This window comes from Drosophila elegans, unplaced genomic scaffold, assembly GCF_018152505.1.
Source record: "Drosophila elegans isolate 14027-0461.03 unplaced genomic scaffold, ASM1815250v1 contig_133, whole genome shotgun sequence".
NCBI classification, from domain to species: Eukaryota; Metazoa; Arthropoda; class Insecta; order Diptera; family Drosophilidae; genus Drosophila; species Drosophila elegans.
In genome coordinates, this window is record NW_024545499.1 from 1,856,198 (window position 1) to 1,879,847 (window position 23,650).

The following is a 23,650-nucleotide window of genomic DNA, read 5'->3' on the forward strand; positions in this document are numbered from 1 at the left end:
CTATAAGCAAATACAACGTTTGGGTGCCCAGAAAACTAGGCAACACGGAGGCCAAGACTTGAATCAACAACTTCCCCATAAAGCACGCTTTTCGCTAATGAGAAATCCATTAGCATCGTCTGGATCCCAAAACAAAAAGTAATGCAAAACCAAACCATACCAGACAATCAATTTCGGGGTTCAGAGAACTCGGCAAATTTCATTTTAACGAGTTGAACGATGTTTGCGAAAAAGTTCGAATTTGTTCGACGTTATCGAACCATCAGCAAGTTTCAAAGCAAATAACAAACAATGTTGAAAAAGTCAAATATATGTGATGCTTATAGTTAAATATGCCAATACCAGAATCCCATATGTTCTTTAAAAGTTCCGTTCATCAGGACATTAAGCCAGTCTTAAATCAGTTTTTCTTCTTCTAATCCTTGTTTTAAAAACTCTAAATCAAAGAAATTTATACGATTTCGAAATGTTGTAATTAACAACAATAACAATAATTTTAAATAATTTTTTATTAGCTTTGTTTTTTGGAGACGTTTTGCAAAAAATTTATTTTTTCTCTCGTTTATCTAAGATTTATTAAAGCTTTTGTTATTGGTAAGGCAATTTTGTGTTGCTTTAAAGGGGCTGTTTTTGATGCTTTATATAAAGCGCTTGGTTTTAAGGTTGTTTAATTTAATTCAATTATTTATTGACGTTATGTTCAACGAAAATATGTTCTATACGATTAAGACTTAATCCCCTTAATCTTGGAACTTAAGTTGCTCAATTAGTGCTCCTTTAAAACAGCTTAGATCTTATTCGATATGCAAATATTTAATCTTCGACCTATGCCAAAGGTAAATGACTGAAGAATTAACAAACAAAGACATTGCCCTGGCTGCCAAGATATTCCGGACAACAAAAGCAAAAACAAAAATCACTTTGATTTAATGAAATAGATAAATTGCTGGCTTCGACTGCTTTGATACGATTTTAATGAATCGGAATCCGAGGCAACAGTCTGAGCAAATTAAATCTAAACTGGGCGGTGGGAGGTTATTATTTAATGTCTGTAAACTGCGCATTGAGCGAACGTCAAAAGACATCACCGTACATCAGCTGCAGCTATAGGTCTATGGATCGCCACCTTCCATTATAAGGTTTCACTTAAATGTCAACTGATTGCAATTGAAGACGATGGTGAGGTCCAAGCTTTAATTGACAAAAGCGATGCGCCTGCAAGGGTACTTTAAGTGGGGGGTTGTCTGCTAGAGAAACGCTCATAAATTACCACCCACAAGCCGGTGGCAAGGGCGTAGAAGTACGAAAATCAATTTCCGCTGAAACCGTCGACAATGCAGACAGTGAGACAACAAAACGGCTAGCTGTAATCGAAAGGGATGCCGTGATGTGTATGCCAGTGTGGGGTATTTTCTCTGTCTGCTAATAACTATGGGCTGCATATGACCGCACCTATATGGCTACTCCACTCTACCATTGCTCTTCTCCACAACTGCCTTCTGTTAATGGCTTAATGCACACGATATACAGGTTAATAGCAGGGTCCTATATACTAGCTAACCCCTCTCGGCACTGAACAAAATTCGGACAAACTGACGACAATAAATTTGTGGCAGATTTAGTTAAATAAATAATATCTATGCCTACAAACTAGGTTTATTAGGTCGACTTAAAAAATATGCATAATTTTTTGAATATATAGAAAAAAAAATCTTTAATTCGAGATCCCCGACTGTTATACACCTGTTACTCAGCGAACAAATTTGAAACTAAATATTCCCCTACAAATCAATCGGGGTTTAGGTGGTGTTATCTTTCGACCTGCATAGCCAAGACTAGAAGCTAAGAGCGTGCAGCACCTCCACCCCCGCTAGCAGTATTTTCCTTCTGTCTCTCTACATCAGCGATCACCGGCAGAGCAGCGGTCGAGCAGAGGACTTAAAAACTCTAAAACTTCCGAAATAATAACTCGATTTTAAAAATGTTGAGTCCGCCGATAGATATGACCCAAACACACACACAAAGTCAAAATATCTCAGAGTGACGGGACAGATTTTCGAGGCTTGTGGGCGTTAGAGTGGGCGAGGCTCAGTTTTGAAATAAACTTGCGCTGCGTAAGAATTACTACAAATTGCATTCTAAATCAAAAATTTCAGAGATTTCGACGTTCATACGGACGGACATGGCCAGATCGACTTTATTGAGCCGGAATCGCTTTCTTCTTCCTTCCGACTGGTTTTTTGACCAGTTAAGAAATATGCAGAAATAGCTCCTTGGTATATTTAAATTTTAAATATATGTCGGAAAAGCCTGCAATTGTTATTGCATTTTGTAGAAAATAAGCTATATGTGTGTTTTCCTGAATGACTGGAGGCAAATACAAACCCTCGGTTTGACTTCCGCTTGCGTGGTTCCGTCTACTTGCACACACTTTGCCAGAGCCCCTGACTAAAAAACAGGCAGCCATCAGTGCTCGCCCAGGCATCATAAGCCGTACCACATCGCACGGCGCCACAACAGGCAGCATGCAGGCGCCCAACCGCCCAACCGCCACCCACTCAGGACATCGCGGACAGAGCCACGTGTGCCCGTTGGGATGACAGAAACAAAGCGCCAAGACCGCCGCATTGACTAATGAAAGTGGGGCTTGTGACCCAGCTTCAGACCAGACTTGGGCAACAGAAACAGGGCAAAGCCGGGCCTTCACCCATCCTCGATCGGGACGTAAATTGACAAGGAGGACAATGGCGTTGACGATGACAGTAAATCCTGTTCGTACAATGTATCCGTACACAAATACTCGCACACAAACACTCGCACAGTGAATTGAGCGAACGCATCCAGTAAATTGCTCAACGCTCGCCATTGTTATCGCCTGTGTGCCGGTGGAGGCATCCTCAATCCTGATTGACTGACTAACTGAATGACACACTAACTGACAATCTATCTGACAGAATACATACAATATCTAAGCCACGCGTTTCTGTCTCCCATTTCTACAGAGTAATTACTACCACCATTTATGCCCAATCGGTGAGCTGCCTTTAAATGCAATTTTAGGAAGTCTTCTTTTTGCTCAAATTTGAGTACAACAGCATTTAAAAAAAAAAACGTTGCACAATATTAAGTATTCATATTATAATTTTAAAAATAGGAAACGATAATTTGTATGCTCTTGAGGGTTATTTTAATTTCAGTCAAGAGACTTAATTGTTCTAAATAAATTCCGTCATTTTATAAAATGTAACATTTTAGTTATAGCTGCAAGGGTATATGAACTTCGACTTAACAAATGTTTTATGGGTTTTCATTTATATATCCTAGCATAGATTTTATAAAAACAAAAGGCGAAGCCAGAATTTTACAAAGCAAAAATTTGAGTGACGTTTTCTAAGTTGACCAGGCAATGAAACGCCATAAATTTAAAGTGGTATATATTTGAAGGTATACATGCTAGACTCCAATCAGTTATTTAAGCTTGACAGGATTGGAAATTGAGACTATAGCTGGAGAGCACTGTTCAAACAGTCCGACTGAGTGACAGGCAAATAATGGCCCACACCATTAATTTACCATGAACTCAGCAGAGTCCCACTCCAGAAAGATTGAACGAACACACTATGTTTTCCTCGTTTTCAATTAACTGAAACTTTAAAATAATATTCTCTCTGACTGTTTGCTTTCCAAGGTCCGAACTCCTTTGACGTTTTTTCTAAGTAACTGTTTTATTCTCATATCAATTCTGTGCTGAAGAATTCGCGGTTATGTATCATCCTGCGTCCAGAACTGTAACTAATGCAAAGTGATGCTGTATGCCATACAAAACCCATTGAGTTTTTTACTTAAATGAATAAAGAAGCCAAGATAACTTTATTAAATATTTTTTGTCTGCGCTGGATGCAGCTCATATATGGTCGATCGATTGGCGGCGGAAATGAGACGCAATGAAATGAAGGCCAAGAGATTGGACTGTGGTTTCTTGCTGGTATTGCCGATGTGGCTGTAATAGTAAACAGACACCCATCGATGATGATTGTCAGTCAACGGAACGCCCTTTGAGTGTGAGATGGAAATGGAAATCGAATCGGGCGCCGAGCGGAAGTTGGCAACATTGGAGCTCCTCCTCCAGTTTTAACTCAGAGGCCGCCTGAGGCTTCACCAGCTCCGCCTTCGTCGTTCTCTTGGCCATTCCATTCTTTTCGTTTAAAGCCATTCGCAGCACGCGCCGGCTAACACACACTCACTTACGGCACACAATCGCAATAACCGCACACCAACACATTTCTGATTGCACAATTACCAACAATGGCACACTTGTTCTGCGTCTGTGTGTGTGTGTATGCCTCTAACATTTTGTTTGTTAATTGTATGGGCGTGCCTGGCGCCACGCCCTCTGCTCAGCCTCTTTTTTGTTCCTGTCTGGGGAGCAACAATTCTGCAGCCAATTCTCATAAATGTATTGTACGTGCGGGTTACGTAAGCCCGTACAAAAATTCAACGCTCGTAATCCTTTCTAATCTTTTTTTACCAGCAATATTCAGCTCTGTTCAGTAGCCGTTACCCAAGCGTATATGCAACCTAAATGGCTTTCGCATTGGTTAGCTGTTTTTTAATTTGTTCTATATATTTTTTAGCACAACTATCGATCTGCGGGCTTTCTTAAACAATTATTCGTATATTTAATATTTCCGCTTAAGGGAACGCATGAAAGTGTGATATGTAATATAAAAATTGATCTGACTTACCAGGAAATGTTTGGGAAAAGTTTTCACATCCTAGGATGCAGTACCACAAAACAACACCTGCCTGCTCCAACTCTGCACAAAACTAATTAAATGCTCAGCCGTAATTTATGTGTGCCCCAGACAAATGAGGACGTAACCAGCAAGGAGCCATAAATTTAAATTATGCCCGGCTAAAAGTGAATACGTAATAAATAAGACGAAATACCTCCGTGAAAAAATTGTTGCCTCCAAAAATTCTACGAATAGCTTGAGGGGTTCACACGTTTCTCTTTAGCCTGACCACGACGTCCTTATAATGAAATTCCCGGGACTCCTGGCCACATCTCTGCTGGAATTTGAACTTGCTTGTGTCATTTTTGTATACGTACATGTACGTATACTATACACCTAATCTGTCGTACCCAGATCATGTGGCGGGAACGAGTAAGAGATGTCCGCCAGACATGCAGTAATTGGCTCAGGCCTTATATAACTAAGGACTCATGTGGTGTCATTTTAATGATTTCCTTTCAATTCGGGATGTGAGCGTGAAGCACACTGGCTTGCACAAGATTGATTATGTACAGCAATCTAGTTCGAATATTCAACGGTCAGACAAAACTGTTGCCTAACTGGTTTTCTGGAATTTCAGAGGAATGCCAGCCACAAGTCCAGGAATTTGCAGTCATTTCAATAACTGCCAAGTTCAAATTGACTCCGTTTGTCCTCTGGGAAAACGTCTGAGTCCGACAGAACAATTGCGCAAGACTTGCAATCCGTTGTTAAGCAGTTGCTGATTAACTACAAATGCCTTGGCTATTTCCATACACAAATCGTAATTTTGTGCGCCAACTTTGAGCAAATATTTTCAAGGGACCGCCAGGCGTATACTTAATAATGTTTACCAAAGCAATCAAGAGATGCTCACGGGAAAAGAACTTGGCCTGAGCGGGATTGGAATTTCAACCTTTTTTGTGACAAGGCCGAGATTTCTGATTTGTGATTGGAATTCGAGCGGCTGACACTTGGCAAATGCGCCAACAATTTGGGTAATAACCTTAAATTCAAATGCTGTTGCCGGGACTACTTGCCGCTGGTCTTCGACATAATACAATTTAAAGGCCACGAAGACCCGCTCCCGATTTTTCCCATCCCGGTGCCTGAGTGGGTCTGCTTTTGCGTAGCAAATTTTTGTTGGCAAAGTGAAGATGGGGATCGGACGAACACAAAAGCAAACAATTTATGGTTCATATGAGTTTGGAATTGGTGTTCAGCATACAAATGCCGAGCAAATAGAATTTATGTGTTTATCCTGTCCTTGCCATTCCTCCGACTTCAGATTCAGACGTAATGAGAAGGGTGGACCTTAATGGGAGTAATATATGCATATCCATGTGCGACTGGATATTTGCTCGGTTAAAGTGAGGAAAAGATAATAATTTGATTTCTGGAATTGCAGCGTAGTTATAATTATATTTTATTTTTTAGAGTGTCGTCTTTTTAACGGCAAAAATAAATAAGAAAAAAAATTAGTTTGGCTTAAGTGACCTGTTAATGAATACAGAAGTCGCTTGCTTAAATGATGGTCATAAGAAAGTCGTGACCATTGCACCTTAACTTTTTTACGAAGGAAGAGTTTCCGACCCTATGAAGTATATAAATGCCACTTAGGCTCTGCTCTGGCCAACTTGACACCTACCTGCAGTGATTGATCTTAATTGGGTTCGTAATTGGAACTACCATTTGTTGACACACAAGTACACCTGCACTTATGCTTTCGAACCTCACCTGTCCGGCTTGATTGCATCGAACTAGTGTCAATACACGTCCTTGACACTTGCGAACTCTGACGGCTGAACCATGCCTGCCAACACCACGTGAGGCGGGTCAGCGGGCGTGGCATGGGTGTATGTGTGTTTTGGTCTTCTTCAGAACCTAACTTTGCTTTAATTAACCTGTTGGCTGTCGTCTCGCTCTCCGGAAACCTGATGCTCACTCACTCTCCCATGCAGCCGATTTAAGTAGGTCATAGTTGAACATTGTCGAATTTAGGCCTCTTATTTTCAATAGCTTATTACCTATATGCTCATATGTACGGACATTAATCATTGGGAAGAAGCATCAGTTTAAAATAATATAGTGTTGATGTTCAAGTTGCTCAATTATGTTAAAAGCATTTAGTCTGCCTAGTAATAAACTAATATTTAAAAGAGGACTCGATAAATTATGTTAATGTCGCAGTTGGTAGTAATCGCGGTAAAACAAACAAGACGAAATGGTCACAGTTAACAGCAAAATAGCTGGTGGTGCTTATATCATTAACTAATCCAAGCTAAAGAACGAAGTAATATAAGCACACATTTAAAAATTATAATTATTTTATTTTGTATATTGGATTTGGTTGCGAGAATTTATCTTTTTTTGCAGTTTAAACAGACTTAAATCTTCTAAATTTTCCATTGTATTTTTGATCATTATTTTGTAAAATATATATATTAAATATATTTTTTTTCCTATTTCGTCAAACCGAAGGGTAAATATTAAAAATTAAACAATAATAAGTTTTTAAGACATTTGAAAGCTGTGCAAAACACTCAATTATTTTGGTTTGCATTGTTTACTTATCAGAGGACATTACCTTAACAATGAATGTTAGCAATTAATTATTACCCTTTAAAGAACTTAAGAAGGCTTAGGCTTTATGCTTTGGTAAACTTCTGATTAACTTATTTTTCACCTAAATAAGAAGAACTCTAAAACCAAATTCGTTTTCAAATGTGTCATCTCTGGTGCAGAATGGTTGAATTCGCTTCAAATCGGCTTTTGGCCACACAATACGAACACCAGGATCGGGACAGGGCTCCGCGGGGGTCCATTGTGCTGCGAGCCGACTAATGGCATTCATTAGACACAAAAGGCCAAATTGCTTGGCCCGATTCCGATGGTATCGCTATAGCTCACATATAACCCGGCACACAGACACCGACTGCACTTATTTGGACTTTTTGTGCGATCTATTGTCACGTGTGCGCTTGAAAGTGTGTGAGTGTGGGCTATTGTGTAATTGATTTCGATTCCTGTGGCCAAAAAGGCCCCGCAACTATTTGCATGACCGGTTTTATTTAGTTCTGTGTGGGTATTCAGTATTCCGTTGGGAGTAGTCCTCTTTTGATATGCATGGCATTCACAACGCCGGCGTAAAACAAAAAGTCGGGGGAATTCGCATGCGGATCACATATGGCCAAACTCACTAATCAAATTCCATTTCCCTCCGAACTTGCAGATTGATTCAGCCAAATCACGTCGATTAAGACATGAACGCACTCGATATGAATAAGCAATTTCTGAGCGTCTCCCAGGACCAGCAGCATCAGACCTCGGTGGCGGACCAGCGGAGTCGCTCAAGGTAAGCTTCTCTGACTAAACAGCTTATCAGATAATAATGTTTCAACATTTCAGATCGGAGCGCGCCTCGAGCCTGGCGCTACCCCTCAACTCCCTGCTCGACTTCTACGACAAGCAGCAGGAGCAGTGCAAGTCGGTCACCCTGCTGCCACTGCCCAGCCACAGCGGCAACATTAGCGAGAGCAGCCACACATCCAGTGGCAACGGCTCCAGCAGCAGCAGCATCGTGCGGCGACACTCCTCCCACTACTATCCCATGATCGAGGACAAGCAGAAGCCGTCGCAGTTGCCCCTGGCAGCCACCGAAATGCTTGTAAGTAGAGATATCCTGTGGGGGATTGAAACGGGAGTATGTTTTCCTTAATTAATCTAAAAGTTGTAAGTAGTAACCAGTTTTTCTTTTAGTAATATTCTACTTCTAAATAAAAATCCATTATTTAGTTTAGTTTTACCGTCGAATTCCTTAGAACTGTCTCTAGAATGCATTCCACCATACGATTATAGAGCTCTCAATTCAAGTTTACTTTGCTATACCACTAACCATACAACATATGTTTTATACTTACAATTTTCTATACTTAGTACACTGCCAATCAAATTAAATGGGTACTTCTTTCTTTCATACTGCTTTGATCATTAAGGGGTTATACACAGTTAAAAAAAAACCGAAAAAAAAATTTTATGAGAAAATTGTTAAATTTAATTATCTGATATTTTTTTATTATGTTATATTTTAACTGTATTTTAAGACTAAGTAATGGAACAAATATTTATTTGAAAAGGAGCTTCAGCTTATTTTTGTGAGTTCTTCTCAAAAAAGGAGTTTTGCGGGGACCACTATATCTTCAAACTGAATCCACAAAAATTTAAAAATTAAAAGAGATGTCGTTAAAGTATTGTTTGAAAAAATGACGGTTTCTCGAATAAAAAATTCATTTTTGAGCAAAACTTCGATCTTAAATTGCTAATAAAAAAAATGTTTAACGGTTAATTACTAAAAAATATATTTAAGAAGCTCGTTTAAATTTGAAACAAATCGGTTTAGCCGTTTCCGAGTAATGTTGGTCACCGACTTTAAAAACACCATTTTGATCAAAACGTGTTTAGAGTTTGTACATGCAAGCACTCTGAAACACTTTTTAAAATTTGGGTGTAACTTCGAAAATATTCACTGAAATTTTCAGTGTGTGTTCTTAAATATATTTATATTAACAAAATAAAATAAAAAAATACATTTTTTAGCTGTGTATGTAACACTTTAATCGTAGAAAAAGTTGTACAGTAAATTTTGAACAGAAACAGTATTAATAAGAGAAAACGTCAGCAAGTAAACGACTATATAATTTCGATTTATAATAGTAACACAAGGACCCAGCCCTGTTTCTGTATTTCCAAAGCTAAAAATTGCCTGTCCTGGCACGGTTGTTTTAGTTGAGGAAAAACTCAAAATTTGTTCGCAATGGTCGTCAAACTTTAACTTTCCAATTTCATAAAATGCAGTAGAATGTCAATGCTGAAATAATTTTCTGAGAAATATTTTTTATCACATTTAGGGGAACCGCATAAATACTAAGTATTTTAATACGAGGGCATTTTTTGCTTACGATGCAGAAAGGCGAGTTTCGAGTGATGCGCAGAAAAGAGATTAGCGTCCGTAAAGTTTGTCTGGCTTTGTATGTCTTAAAAGATCGATGTGGACGGCAAGCAAAAGCATTCCGGCAGCTCTGATTTTATTTTAAAGTATGGCCTTGTCCTCGAATCCACACAGAGCTATTTTTCCTTTTTTTACCTTCCGGGGCCGCGTCAGGATTTCTGCTTTCGGCTTAGTGATGGCTTAGTCCCTGCCCCGCAGCCTTATTCTGCACCTGGCAGGAGCTTAAATTGCAGAATATTGCTACTGGGTAATATTGTCACAGTAGAAAATCGAACGAGTGAACAGTACGGTGGGAAAACTTATATAGCAGTTTCTCATTTACTTTTATTGTTCTATTCCTTGGAAATTTTACTTTTGCTAACTAGTTTATTAGTATTACAAATTATTTTCAAACAAAGTTTTTGTGTTTACTTTCATATATTCAAATATTTTATATTTATATTTAAATGAACATTAAATTTCCCAAAAGGGCTAGTTTTAATAGATCACTTAAACTATATATTTAAAATACGTTCCCAAATGTTGGGAAAAATATTATTTTTGTGTAGTTTTATAAGGCCCTCTACACTCATACATTTCTAAAAATAGTCTTAAAAAAATGAAGAATGAAAGACAGCATGGTATGTTCTCCCTTTTATGAAAATGAAACCGGATTACTAATTGTGTTATTAATATTATGAACTCCACTTGTTCATATTTCATCGGAAAAAGTCTCCAGTCCAATTATGCAGAAATACATGCTTGTTTATATGCATTGCTCTCGTACGATTTTCTACTGTTTTGGCCCAGCAACATTTCTGATTTCTTTTTCCTCGAATTCTTTCATTTCGCCGCTGGCAGGTAAACATGACAGAGCAGAAATATGGCCAGTCAGCGGGAGGCAGGCAGCTCCACCAGCAGCAGCAGCAGCACTTGGTGCGGGTGGACACGCCAGTGACGCCCCCGCCGCCCATACCGCGGCGCCTGCTGCGCGGCAAGTCCGCCTGGCAGTCGTCTAGTCCCAACCCATTTCCACTTTCCGCTGTTGGACAGGATGGCGCCCACGGCACGGGCACGGGCACGGGCACGGGCACGGTGTTTGTTTATCCACAGCCAGCAAACGTGACCGCAGAGGCAGTGGCTCGGGGACCGGGCGACGGAGGAACTGGGCTGCAATCAGCGCTGCTTGTTGACATTGTCACGCGTCCGACGTCCGGATATGCGGATGCCGATGGGATTTCCGATGACGACCGCATGAGTCTGGAGAACTCCGTGTTCGACGAGTCGCTAACCTCCACGCCCGTCAAGGTCGCCGGCTATCTGGCCGGCCGCTACTCCGGCCTGAGCCACATGGCCAAGCGGGCGCAGCGCTCATCCAGCAGCACCGTGGACTCCGCCTACGGCTCCTCGCTGGGCGGGCACAGCGAGCGCTTTGCCAGCAGCTCGACGAGTGTGGACTTCCGTAGTCGCTTCTCCTCAGTGGACACGCAGTCCTCGCTCGATGAGAAGCCTATGTCCAGCTCGATTGACTCTCCACTGGGCAGGGATGCACGGGATGCCCGGGATGCGTATAGGGAGCGCGCTGTGCTCAACGATGCCATGCACAAGCTGAACAACAACAACAACACCAGTCTGGGACTGGCACTTTACCCGGCCAGTAATAACAACAACGGCAGTGTCAGCAGCAGCGGAGGAGCCAACGGGTGCAAGCTACCAGTGGTTCCTGCCCGCAAGCAGCCGCCAACTGTTAAGGGCAGCGGCGACAGCAACAGCTCGATGAGTGAAACCCAGTCGCAGAGCTCCAAGGAGCCCAGCAGCGTCTCGGCATCGGCATCCACTTCGTCCGCCGCCTCGGCAGGTTCCAGCACGATCTCCAGCGGCACCATGTCATCCATGTCGGGGCCGTGCCCGGTCGCTGTGCCGGCCACCGATTTAAATAGCAAACGTCCAGGGCCTCCAGAGCCACCTTTGCGGCAGGCCAATGTCTTTGATGCCACGGAGGCGGGCTCACGGGGTCATCCGCCGCCTCCTTTGACCGTGCGCAACAAGTTGGGTCGCAACAAGCCGCCGCCCATCGTCTATCCGCGCATGCAACAGCGTCAGGACTCCACGCTGTCCAGCGATAGCTACTCGATCAGCTCCAGTCCGGGCTACAACTCCAAGCTGATGGAGGCGCCGCTGCTGGGCTCCCAGCAGGTGGGGCGCAAGTCCAACGCCCCTGGCTCTGCTCAGCGGCAGACTCCGCTCATGGATCTGGCTCCCACACGCTTTTTGGGTGGCAGCGGAGGGGCCGGAAGTGGAAGGCAGGCGCCCGCAGTGCCGCCGCCAAGGGGCCGCATCAACTTCCGCCAGGACTCGACCATCTCCAGCGACAGCTTCAGCCAGACGTCCAGCCCGGGCTACAACCCCAAGCTCATGGAGGCGCCGTTGCTGCCCTCTTTGTCCGCCAAGCGGCTGTGCAGTGGTAAGCGTGAGTCCTATCGAAATCGCGGGCATTTCACAGCAATCGTCTGTCTTTTCAGCGCCAGCTCCGATTGTGTGCCGGCAGGGAGTGCAGCACGAACCCATCGAGGAGCTGGAACCGCCGCAGACGATCTCGCCGCTCCATAAGACGACTGGCCCGCCCAGCAGCCTGCAGACCATTGTGCGCTTTCAGAATGGAGCTCCTCACACCATGTCCTTGCAGCATCAGGTGAACAAGTGTGCTGCATGAGGCACAGAACGTTTGTTTTATACTTACTTTGGCGGCATTTTCAGATTGTCAACCGACGCAAGAGCTCCAACCCGTACATCACGAATGGCCGCTTAAAGTTCCGCCTGTTCCAGATCCTGATCAACGCCTTTGCTCTGCTGGCCATCGCCGGTGGTCTGGCTGCCTATTTTAATGCCTATCCGACGATTAAGTTCGTGAACAAGACGATCATCAACACGATCCATGTGGAGGACACCACGAATTTCGGCAAGAATCCAGCCCCCGGCACCTGCCTGCCCATCATAGTGCGCTTTTGCCAGGGCCCCCAGATACCCTACAACTACACCGTGTTCCCCAACTATATCGGTCACTTTGGCCAGCTGGAAACGCAAACGGTAACTAACTAACAATATTTCGAACAAGTAGGGAATGACTTGACTCGATTACAGGACCTGGATTCCTACGAGGCCCTCGTCGATGTGAGATGCTACGAGCTGGTGTCCCTCTTTCTCTGCACGCTTTTTGTGCCCAAGTGCGGACAGAGTGGGTGAGTCTAGTCTGCATAGCTTACATTAGGTCAACAAAAGTTAAATACCCTTCACAAATACTATTCATATCAATAAAACTAGTACCTGACCAACATTTTCCACGAACCATTTGTACTTTTCCATGGTATTTTGGTGCTTCTGCAAACTTAGAAAAAATACCTATGAAGGTGGATTAGGTTTTAAAACTATATTCTTAATTTTTGATTTCTAGAAAAAAGAAATACCGCTAGATCCTGTTGTCCTCATTTTATTAATTTTTAGAAGTCGGAGAAATTGTGTAAAATTGGAAATTTCATTGACAATTGTTAAAACCGCGTTTTTTTTTAAGTGCGATGGTGAATCGAGAATGTTTTCATGGAAAACACTTGTAATCAAAGAAGGAGGCGATAGCAGTTCCGAAAGAAGCAAAGCTAACATTTTTTAAAGCGGTTTTCTGAAGCCCTGCCGTCGGAAATGTTGTTCAAAATAATTTTCTGCTCACATAGTAAAAATATGTTTTTATACTCTTGCAGAGGGTATTATAATTTCAGGCAGGAGTTTGCCACGAGGGAGATATCTCCGACCCTATAAAGTATATATATTCTTGATTAGCATCACTAGGAGAGTCGATCTAGCCATGTCCGTCTGTCCGTCCGTTTCTACGCAAACTAGTCTCTCAGTTTTCAAGCTATCGGCATGAAACTTTCCCCAAAGTTGTCGTAATATTGCATGTAGTATATAAGTCGGTACGACTTTAGCATAAAGCACCCATTGGAACAATTGAAAAAATATATGAAAACAAATTATAGCATTGCCATTTTTTTTGATAGTCCAGATTTATTTCTTTTTATCGGAAACGACATCATATAGCTGCCATAGAACAAATCGAATAATTGAGCTGAAAATCATCTTAATTTCAATAATTACAAACATATACGCAAATAAAGCGAAATTTTAATGTTCTCAGGAATATTGAATTTTTTTTCTTGTTTATTTTAATTATGATAAACATAATATATGATTAACCAGATAAAAAATGTTACTTTTCCCACATTTGACCAATGAAATCAGGAACCGCAAAAGGGAGATATGAGTTTTTAAAATTGAACCTTAAAAAAAACTCCCAGAAAAAAATGTTATAAAATATGTGTTTTTTAAAGCAAATAGCAAAACGTTATAAACTTTTTTTCCATTTTTATTAAACCTATTTAAATTGTTACTGTCCTTGGATCAAATGAGTCTTTAACGCCAAATGAAAATGTATTTACTGTAAAATGAAATGTTAGCCAGTTAAATTAGTAAAAAATGGTTGCGATTGTTTTCAAACCCAAAAAAAAAATCCTACATAAATAAGTGATGCCATAGAAAAATGATTTGTTAAGAAAATAATAAGGTTCCTTGTATTTATATATTATATGTTAGCTTATGTTTATCTCCTAGAGCCGTTCTCAGAGAAAGAGAGAGGGAGAAGGGATGTTATGTGCATAGATACATATGTATATGGATCAAATTGTTGCAGTCGCCAAGCTGTGGGAATAAGCTGACGCAACTTATCACTCGCTAGTGGCGTTTGTGGTCAAATTACGTTTGCACTTGAAGAGTGCTGATCCTGCAGATTTGGCTAACATTGTAGCCGATGGTACAGTGTGTACTCTGTATGTATGCATACAACAGTTGGTTACGACCTTTGTCGTCTAGGAATCCAACTCCGCAAGAAATTTGCATAAGCGGCGTGGGACCATTTCGGTCTAAACTAGTATAGCTAAAGTCAATATATTAAAGTATTAAAGATACTTTTAGTAATGACAGTCATTTGTTCTTACAGCGCCACTGTGCCCCCCTGCAAGACCCTCTGCACGGAGACAATGCGCCGCTGCGGATTCTTTTTCGACGTGTTTGGACTCAGTCTGCCCGAGTACCTGAACTGCAAGCTATTCAAGGACTTCCCCAGCTCCGAGGATTGCGTGGGCGTAGATGAGGTACGCGATGTGATGCAAGCCGCCACGCATCCCAAGTGCGATGGCTTCCAGTGCGACCAAAACCGCTGTCTGCCGCAGGAGTACGTGTGCGACGGCCACCTGGACTGTATGGACCAGGCGGACGAGGCCAAGTGCGACCGGTGCGGTCCGGACGAGATCTACTGCGGCGACAGCCAGTGCATCGGCACCAAGCACATATGCGACGGGATCATCGACTGCCCCTACGGCCAGGATGAGCGCAATTGCTGTGAGTTAAGAGATCTTAGTTAGTTGGGTGTGACGTTCATGTTTCCCCAATCACAATCTAGTGAGGCTGAGTGAGCGGAATGGCGATGTGGGCACTGGTATCCTAGAGGTCTATCGCATCGGTCAGCGCCAGTGGATGCCCGCCTGCGTGAACAATTGGGATCGGGCAGTCTCGCCCAGCGCCGTGTGTTCCATCCTGGGCTACTCGGCCGTGAATGCCACCAATATCCTTACCCATAACACCCGTCGTGCGCTACTGGCCTCGGTAAATGTGTCCACCGACATGTGGAAGATGTACGCCAAGAGGAAGTCCACTCTGATGCAGGAGTTCGCCAACTGTAAGATGTCGGAGGACTATCCGATGGCCGACCTCACCTGCTCCAATTACGGTGAGTGCTCAAGAAAGAGAAAGCTGCATTGGGTGTTCACATATTAATTGTTTTAGAGTGTGGCCGAGTAAAGCGGGGCAGACACAAACCATCGAGACGCATTATAGGAGGAACTCAAGCTAATCCCGGCAATTGGCCATTCCTGGCCGCCATTTTGGGCGGTCCGGAGAAGATATTTTATTGCGCCGGTGTCCTTATATCGGATCAGTGGGTGCTCACAGCCTCGCACTGTGTTGGAAAGTAAGCCAGGCTTTGGATAAAATAATGTTTAGGTCCGTAAACTCCCTTTTTTCCTGACAGCTATAGCGTTATCGACCTGGAGGATTGGACCATACAGCTTGGGGTAACACGTCGCAACTCTTTTACCTACTCGGGTCAAAAGGTCAAGGTCAAGGCTGTCATCCCCCATCCGCAATACAATATGGCTATTGCTCATGACAATGACATTGCTCTGTTTCAGGTGAGTTTAACTGGTACGCCGAAGGTGAAGCTTGGTTCTTACTGTTTGGAATCCCTTTCAGCTGGCCACGCGTGTTGCCTTCCATGAGCACCTGTTGCCCGTTTGTCTACCGCCACCGAGCGTGAGGAGTCTGCATCCTGGCACCCTGTGCACCGTCATCGGTTGGGGAAAGCGGGAGGACAAGGATCGTGAGTGGAACCTTCGTCTTTTTGCCATTACTCCCGGATTGAACATAACTTCTTTAACCCACAGCCAAGTCCACGTACGAGTTTATTGTAAATGAGGTGCAGGTTCCCATCATCACGCGCAACCAGTGCGACGAGTGGCTGGAAAACTTGACCGTGTCGGAGGGCATGGTCTGCGCCGGTTTCGATGATGGTGGCAAGGATGCCTGTCAGGTGAGTACTTCCATTCTGTACCCTCACCTCACCGGATAAATCAAAGCAACCCAAATACCAGGGCGACTCGGGCGGTCCGCTGCTGTGTCCGTATCCGGGGGAAAAGGATCGCTGGTTTGTCGGCGGAATCGTGTCCTGGGGCATTATGTGTGCTCATCCACGGCTACCAGGTGTCTATGCGAATGTGGTACAGTACGTGCCCTGGATACAGGAGCAGATCGCGAAGCACACTCGTCCCATCAACGAGGATCGGGTGAACAAATACGACCTTCATCCGGGTGGTCCGGACATGCTGTCCAAAATAGCCACTGACCCGATGCGAAATGGTAAACCCTACTACTACACCCACTCCAGGACGTCGTCCAAAAACTAATGCTGGCTACGATGAGAAGCTACGAGGAGAGCCAGATTCAAGTCTCACTGGAACAGAGCATATCCACGATTGCACAAAGTACTCAAAAACACAGAACACTTACATATATTTTGCTACTGAACTTAAGGTATTAGCCATCTGGCTAACACCGATTTGGGCAACATAATCATGTGTCAATTTGCCGAATTTATTTGTCAATTTTTTTACGAAGAGATTTCTATAAACCTAAACCGCAAGGAAATGAACAACCAAGTCAAACGGAAGAAATTAGCCCAAACTGGGCGCAACCAAATGTCAATACATATTCCATACGCGATTTATATATTTACACGTAAAACGAAGCTAACCAATATGTACCCAATATCTAACCAATTGATAATTGTGTCTAAATACCCCGAAACCCGGACAATAATTAGACTTTGTAGCTTCATTTTGTGTTGAAAGGTCCCGGACAAAATGAAACCTATATTTAATAAGTATTTATCCAGAAAGAAAATGTATTATTAAACAAAAAAAACAAATTCAGAAAAATATTAGAATCACAACTATTGAGTGTTGACAATAAAAACAGGAACTAAGCAAATCAGTTGTAGATAATGTGTAACTATAACTAAACCAAAAAACAAGGAAAAATTGCTGATCTTGGGCATTTGATAAACGTAGCTGTTAGCTCTTCCCCAAACAAAGAATCTATTCAACAATAAGGAAGTGCAGTTTAAAATAATGAGACATGAACAATAAGCAAATAAATGCATATAGCGATAAGTCATGAAAATACTAACTACAATGCGTGGGTTTCAGCTTTAAAGAACACAATAAGAAGGAAATAAGAATAAATGGCAGACGTCAGAACAGAAGGATTAGAAGGAATATACACATAGCATACGAATCGTACTATTTATGCGGTGACTACAGAAGGTATACACGCTTCGATAGTGGATATGTCAATGTAACTTAATATTTAGAACTATTTACACGCTAAAGCAACTCGTTTGTCACGCCCCCACTTAGACTGGCCGCTTTAGTCGAAGCTCAATGTAACGCCCTGATTTTCAACTCCAATCATCCATATTCCTGGTGTGCAACTTAGTATGCTAACGTGCAACAAATTGTACAACTATTTTGCAAAAGGCTCGAACGAAAATAAATGTAAAATACGCGTAACTAAAGACTCAAAATTGGTTGTTCCAACACACACATAACACACAAACATTCTTGGGCTTCGAGACGTGTACAGCTTTGATATTGTTTTCAAGCCGGAAGAGTGGCCCAAAGCCGGATTTTATTCCTAGAGCTCGACTTTTTCAATTTATTGTTTCTAGCTTAAACCTGTTTAAATGCTTTGAGCTGAGATCCGACGGTCAAGTTATTTGAACAAAAGTATGGCTATGCCTTGTAAAAGAACATGTATGAACATTTAAAACGCATTAGTTTCTTGGCCATCGCACTTCATTTTGTTCAGATAGATTGACCGTCTAACCTGAGCTCAAGCCAAGAGATTGCAAATGTATAACCGATCCCTACTAGATATAGTTGGACATATTATGCCTACATATATATATGCATGTTTTGTACAATCAGTTTACAAATGGAAAAGTATTATTAGTCTTAATGGGGGTTTAATGAAGCGCATATTACACAAGGCACATTATGTTTTAAGATGAACATGAACACAAACAAATATGTAACTGAAATATATACAAGAAATATACATATAACGAATACATATATTCTATATATATATTGTAGTGGTAGCTATTAAGCAGATGTGATGGTGTCTAAATTTATACATGCATATTATCAAGCGAAAAGTGTTAAGCTTAGATTATACTCGAGACAAATCTGTGGGCTGTTGTAGATCGAGCATACTAACTACATATAATGACAGAGTACAGAGGACGGATCTAGGACAATACATACTTACAAAGATATACCCATATCATGTGAATTATGCTTACTTCGATATTGTGCATTGCATGGACGTATAACGGTGTGTTTCTGAAATCTTTATAACCATAAGTGTCCGAAATCGGGCGACAGCGTATTTCATTCAAAGTGTTGGTCTCGTGTGTCACTAGAGGTTTCAGGAACCCCTCGTTAAAATATAGTTTGTGTTGAACTCAGGCAGAGACTCCTTAGCTGTTGCCTTGGACAGTAAGCCAATCTATCACCCTTTCAGTTTTCTGGGGTTCACTCTCCTTGTGCATTTACGATCACACGGATCATGGCGAGCTATTTTTATACACCCATGCTCCAGGCTACTATCAAAACGCTTAGCTTTATGTAAATTTAGACTAAATCGAACACAACCCATATATTATATATATTGTAGATGTAATAATGCTTAGCATTGGCGAGTGGAGTGAGTGAAATAATTTACACGTGGCATGAATAGCAGAGTAGATAATTACTAAGTACAATATGCATACAATCAACACGCAAACTCAGAATCGCACAAGACCCATATCTCAGTTGAATTTCTGTGCTTAATGGGGACTGCCCCCAAGAGGATTCGATTTAGTTCCGCATGCTCCATGTGCTTGGGAGGACACGACATAAACACAAGCCCTTAAAACCCAATGAAATCAAAAAATTGTAGCGAAATGTTATGTGTAAATGTAGCAAAATCCAAAAACCAAATGGCAAAAACAAGAAGCTGATTAACTAGTTCAATTTACATGTGTCGCGAAAAGAAAATAAAGAAGCATAGTATATGTAATCAGAATATTATATGTAAATGTTTAAAGATGATCATTTGATGAGAAGCACTTGTTATTTATGCACAGATGGAACTTTGTGAAGAATTTACAAGAACAATCTTTGACAATAAAAGAAAAACTGAATTTTTTCCTGTGAGCTGGACAAGCGCATCGGAGGCATTGAGAATTTATGAAAAGTTTTACATTCAGATTTTGAAGTTTTGACGCGAATCAGAAAATATTGTTGAACATTTATTTTGGAAAACAAAGACAGAATAATCCTGACAATAAGGCAGACATTTGGTCAATGCCATACAATAACTGGATGTGCAGTATCCTAAATGTAACTACATAAACTACACAGACACGTATAACCAACTAAATGCTTAAAGCAACATGTCATACAATACATGATATATATACTTACACACATATATTATATAAATGTTGGAAAATAAATGTATAAAACCATATGTTTTCGTAAATGTCTTTTAATAGTTGTTTCCCGAAGTATCTCCAAATACCAGCTGTTGCAATTTTGTCAACACTGCGCCTAGCTAATAAATGCTGCCTTATGCTACGGATAGAAAATCAGGTGACTGCATCTTCACTTGAGGTAGCTCTTCACCACTTCGCGCATGTCCTTCATGACCTGTCTCTGATCGCTGGCTCCCACTACGGCTGTACCCGAGACTATCATGTTCGCTCCGGCCTTGGCACAGCACTCGATGGTCTTGGGTCCCACTCCGCCGTCCACCTCGATGTCCAGGTTCGGGTAGCTCTCACGCAGCCACTCCACCTTTGGCATCATGTCAGCCATGAAGGACTGTCCGCCAAAACCGGGTTCCACGGTCATTACCAGCACAACATCGGCAATGCTCATGTACTTCTCCAGAGCTTTTACCTATAAAGTGAGTACAACATATACATTTGAATAAATTCAAAAGTTCAAAAAAAATTAACTTCGCAATAGAAGATTATAAATTCAAATTTAAGAATTAAGGACTTGCGGTAAAAAAATTTATTTCTGGAATTGAGTTTGGGTAAGTGTTAAGAAGCAACGAAGTTATAGATCGACCCGCTTAGTGCTGCTGATCAAGAGAATTGTAACTTCTGGAACACTATCTATTTTTTTGTGAAATAATATTGAATTCTAATAATTAATACATGAGAATCAGTAATATTTATCACAACTAAACTAGTATAAGTAGTTTTACATAAGAAAAATTATACAAGAAAGCAAGCAAGCTTCGGCAAGCCGATGTTTATAAACCCTTGCAGCTATTGAAAGATCAAATTCTTTAAAACGACTATGTTTCGCATATTAGTGTAGGCACAAAAACAATGAAGCTAGTCAATTTTCTGCTAAATTTTTCGGTCGTTCCTGTAACAGCTATACTGTATCGTTGTCCGAGATTAATAAATTTAATTCTAAAATAGAAAATCCTAGATCTCGAAGCTCACTTGTATAAATTTGAAAAAAAAATTCAAGCTATATTTTTTAGTTTAATTTATTTTTTTTAATAATTTAACCATTACTAAATCTCAAAGAAGAAAAAAACATGAAAGGTAGTTAACTTTGGCAATCTAAAGTTTAGAAAAAAAACATCTAAATTTGGTTTTATATGCTATGGTAATTTTCAGCTCCATTATTCGCTCCTATGGCAGCTATATGTCGTCTTTTCGATTTTTCAAAGTTAAAAGAATAATTCTGAATTATTAAACCGTTACTCTATCCAAAAGAATTAAAACAATGTAAAAAATAGAGAAGATACAATTTAAAAAAAATTTGTTTTTGTTATATTCTTTGAGTTTAATCAAATTCAAACCATAATTCTAAAATAATAACCCATTACTAAATCTTAAAGAAGAAAACAGCAAAGTGATAATTGTTGTTCCTTTTTTTCCCCCAATTGTTCCTATGGGAGCTATATGCTATAGTCGTCCGATCCGACCCATTCCGACTTACTATATATACTATGTGGAACGGGAAGATAACTTTTAACAAAGTTTCATGCAGATAGCTTTAAAACTGAGAGACTAATTATCATAGAATCGAACGGAGATGGCTAGATCGACTCTCCTAGTGATTCTGACTGTAAATATTTATACTATATACATACATAGGATCGGAAATTTCTTTGTCACTGCGTTGCAAACTTCTGACTGAAATTATAATATTTTCAGGGTATACAAATTGAGAAACAAAGTTAAATTTTAAATTCCCTATACATTTTTGATGTTTTTGAGGTTGCAATGATCAAATAATAGTTAATAGGCAAATAAGCATTTAGTTCATTATCTCTATCTTCATATTTGACTTACGTGGTGGTTCACAAAATCGAGTGTTTACTTTTAAGAGGGAGCACTGTGAACCGTAACGTACTAGGAGTGCCAGCACATAACCTCAACTCACCTCGGTGCCGGGCTTAATGGCCAGGCCCACCTTCATGCCGGATTCCTGCACCAGCCGGCTGACCTTGCACACATCCTCCACCGGCTCGATGTGGAACGTATAGAGATTGACACCCGCATCCGCCATGGGGGTGATCCACTGCTCCGGATTCTGGACCATCATGTGCGTCTCGAAGAAGGCCGTCTGGATGGAAACTAGAGTGTGTAACTGGATACCTGGCTCCGGGGACCGCACTCACCTTGATCTTGTTGCGCAAACTCTTGACCATGGGATGACCGAAGGTGAGATTGGGCACAAAGGTGCCGTCCATCACGTCCAAATGCAGGTAATCCGCCCCATTGTCCAGCAGCTTCTGGGACTCCTCGGCTAGGTTGGACAGATCCGCGTTGAGGATGCTGGGACCGATCTTGGCTTGGACGGACATCTTCTTGGTGGCGCAGCTACAGAGCAGGCGGAGCACGACGCGGTTAACTGGCGCCGTCTTGTTGACTTGAGGTCACACAGAGGGGAGCTGGAGCTCGGAACATTTGAAAAGCGATACGATAACTCTAGAGATGGCAATACCATCTTCCTAATTTTATTTATGCAGTTGACATTCCTAAATATTTCAAATGGAGTTTTTATTGCGACCTTTCTGCTGTACATGTCAATTTTAACTTAAAAATTGTATATTTATTCACTAATTTTGTATTTATTAAATATTACCATTTTACGATTTAAAAATTAAATTTACACATAGTTTTTAAAATAAAATAAAATATAACTGGCAATTTAAAAATTTTTCATCATATTATATGCCATCCAAGCACGACCATCTCTAGTCATTAATCGATTGCAGGCGTTGCGATGCGAATGTCCAAACAAAAGAGGTATTCCTCAGAAAATTCACTTTATTTAAATTTGTTCAACTTTGAGCTTAAAAATACTGGAGTGCATGAGAATGTTCTGGTGAAATCGTTAATCTAGCCTAGAGTTCGTCCTTTTGAGCATGGACACCCGGATACTCCTTGTTTTCGATAGAAACGCTCTTGCAGCGCTCCTGTTCGATGAGGAAATCCTTGGCCTCCCAGGCTTGGGTGCCGTCCTTGAAGAGAAAGATGGCTCGGTTATCGTCGACCATGTAGCGCTCAGCCTGGATGTGGTTGTTCCAGAGGCTGGTTTGCCACAGCTTGGTGATGGTGTCTCCTTCCTCCCTGGTTGGCTCGCCGGTCACCGACACAAAGGTCATCAGCGTGCGCCCCTTCTTGGATATCTTCAGCAGTTCCTCGGGGTTCTTGCTGTCCAAATTGGATAGATCCAGCTTGGGCTGCGGCCGCAGGTGCTCGGGCAGCTCATCCGCTTCCAGGGGCTCTTCATCCTCCTGAAAAAGTGAAATATTGTAAGGGGTTTTGAAACCGATAAGATTATGTTCTTGGCTACCGGCCCCGTCGGGATCGTCACTCACCTCCCACTGATCCAGCAGGCGCTCCAAGTCCGCCTCGCTGTAGTCGCGAATGTCCTTCTTGGCCCACGCCGGTTTCTCCTCCTCCTTGAACTTCTTGGCCAGGACAAGCGGCGCGAGCGCGAGGAGTATTAAAATAAGCCGTGTTTGCATGGTGTTTTAATGTTTGTTTCCCTCAGTTTGCACAATTCGCATAGCCAAACACGTCACCTATCAGCTTGCCATTCGCACGGCAACGCGGCCACACAGAACAGCTGTGCAGCACAGT

At 41.7% G+C, this 23,650-nt stretch overlaps 3 protein-coding genes across 4 annotated transcripts in view; 1 reads left to right on the forward strand and 2 right to left on the reverse strand.

Annotated features, from left to right (window-relative positions):
* Positions 1 to 19,970, forward strand: part of LOC108149637 — a 28,600-nt gene extending 8,630 nt beyond the window's left edge. For both annotated transcript variants that reach the window (XM_017277370.2, XM_017277369.2), the window contains exons 2-14: positions 8,008 to 8,130; positions 8,184 to 8,442; positions 10,624 to 12,226; positions 12,285 to 12,454; positions 12,520 to 12,849; positions 12,904 to 13,001; positions 14,807 to 15,207; positions 15,269 to 15,595; positions 15,652 to 15,835; positions 15,896 to 16,055; positions 16,117 to 16,243; positions 16,308 to 16,453; positions 16,515 to 19,970. In XM_017277370.2, coding sequence (XP_017132859.1) covers positions 8,039 to 8,130; positions 8,184 to 8,442; positions 10,624 to 12,226; positions 12,285 to 12,454; positions 12,520 to 12,849; positions 12,904 to 13,001; positions 14,807 to 15,207; positions 15,269 to 15,595; positions 15,652 to 15,835; positions 15,896 to 16,055; positions 16,117 to 16,243; positions 16,308 to 16,453; positions 16,515 to 16,826 — 4,209 coding nt within the window. In that variant the 5' untranslated portion in view covers positions 8,008 to 8,038 and the 3' untranslated portion in view covers positions 16,827 to 19,970. The remainder of the gene's footprint in view (positions 1 to 8,007; positions 8,131 to 8,183; positions 8,443 to 10,623; positions 12,227 to 12,284; positions 12,455 to 12,519; positions 12,850 to 12,903; positions 13,002 to 14,806; positions 15,208 to 15,268; positions 15,596 to 15,651; positions 15,836 to 15,895; positions 16,056 to 16,116; positions 16,244 to 16,307; positions 16,454 to 16,514) is intronic.
* Positions 19,971 to 19,998: 28 nt separating this feature from the next.
* On the reverse strand, positions 19,999 to 22,465 carry LOC108149638 (ribulose-phosphate 3-epimerase). Its single transcript, XM_017277372.2, has 3 exons — positions 22,180 to 22,465; positions 21,942 to 22,124; positions 19,999 to 20,429 (listed from the first exon to the last, which is right to left on the reverse strand). The coding sequence occupies exons 1-3, from the start codon at positions 22,363 to 22,365 to the stop codon at positions 20,133 to 20,135; spliced, it is 666 nt and encodes a 221-aa protein (XP_017132861.1). The 5' UTR covers positions 22,366 to 22,465; the 3' UTR covers positions 19,999 to 20,132.
* A 348-nt stretch (positions 22,466 to 22,813) lies between these two features.
* Positions 22,814 to 23,634, reverse strand: LOC108149613 (LDLR chaperone boca). Its single transcript, XM_017277324.2, has 2 exons — positions 23,386 to 23,634; positions 22,814 to 23,301 (listed from the first exon to the last, which is right to left on the reverse strand). The coding sequence occupies exons 1-2, from the start codon at positions 23,533 to 23,535 to the stop codon at positions 22,909 to 22,911; spliced, it is 543 nt and encodes a 180-aa protein (XP_017132813.1). The 5' UTR covers positions 23,536 to 23,634; the 3' UTR covers positions 22,814 to 22,908.
* Between the last annotated feature and the right edge of the window lie 16 nt (positions 23,635 to 23,650).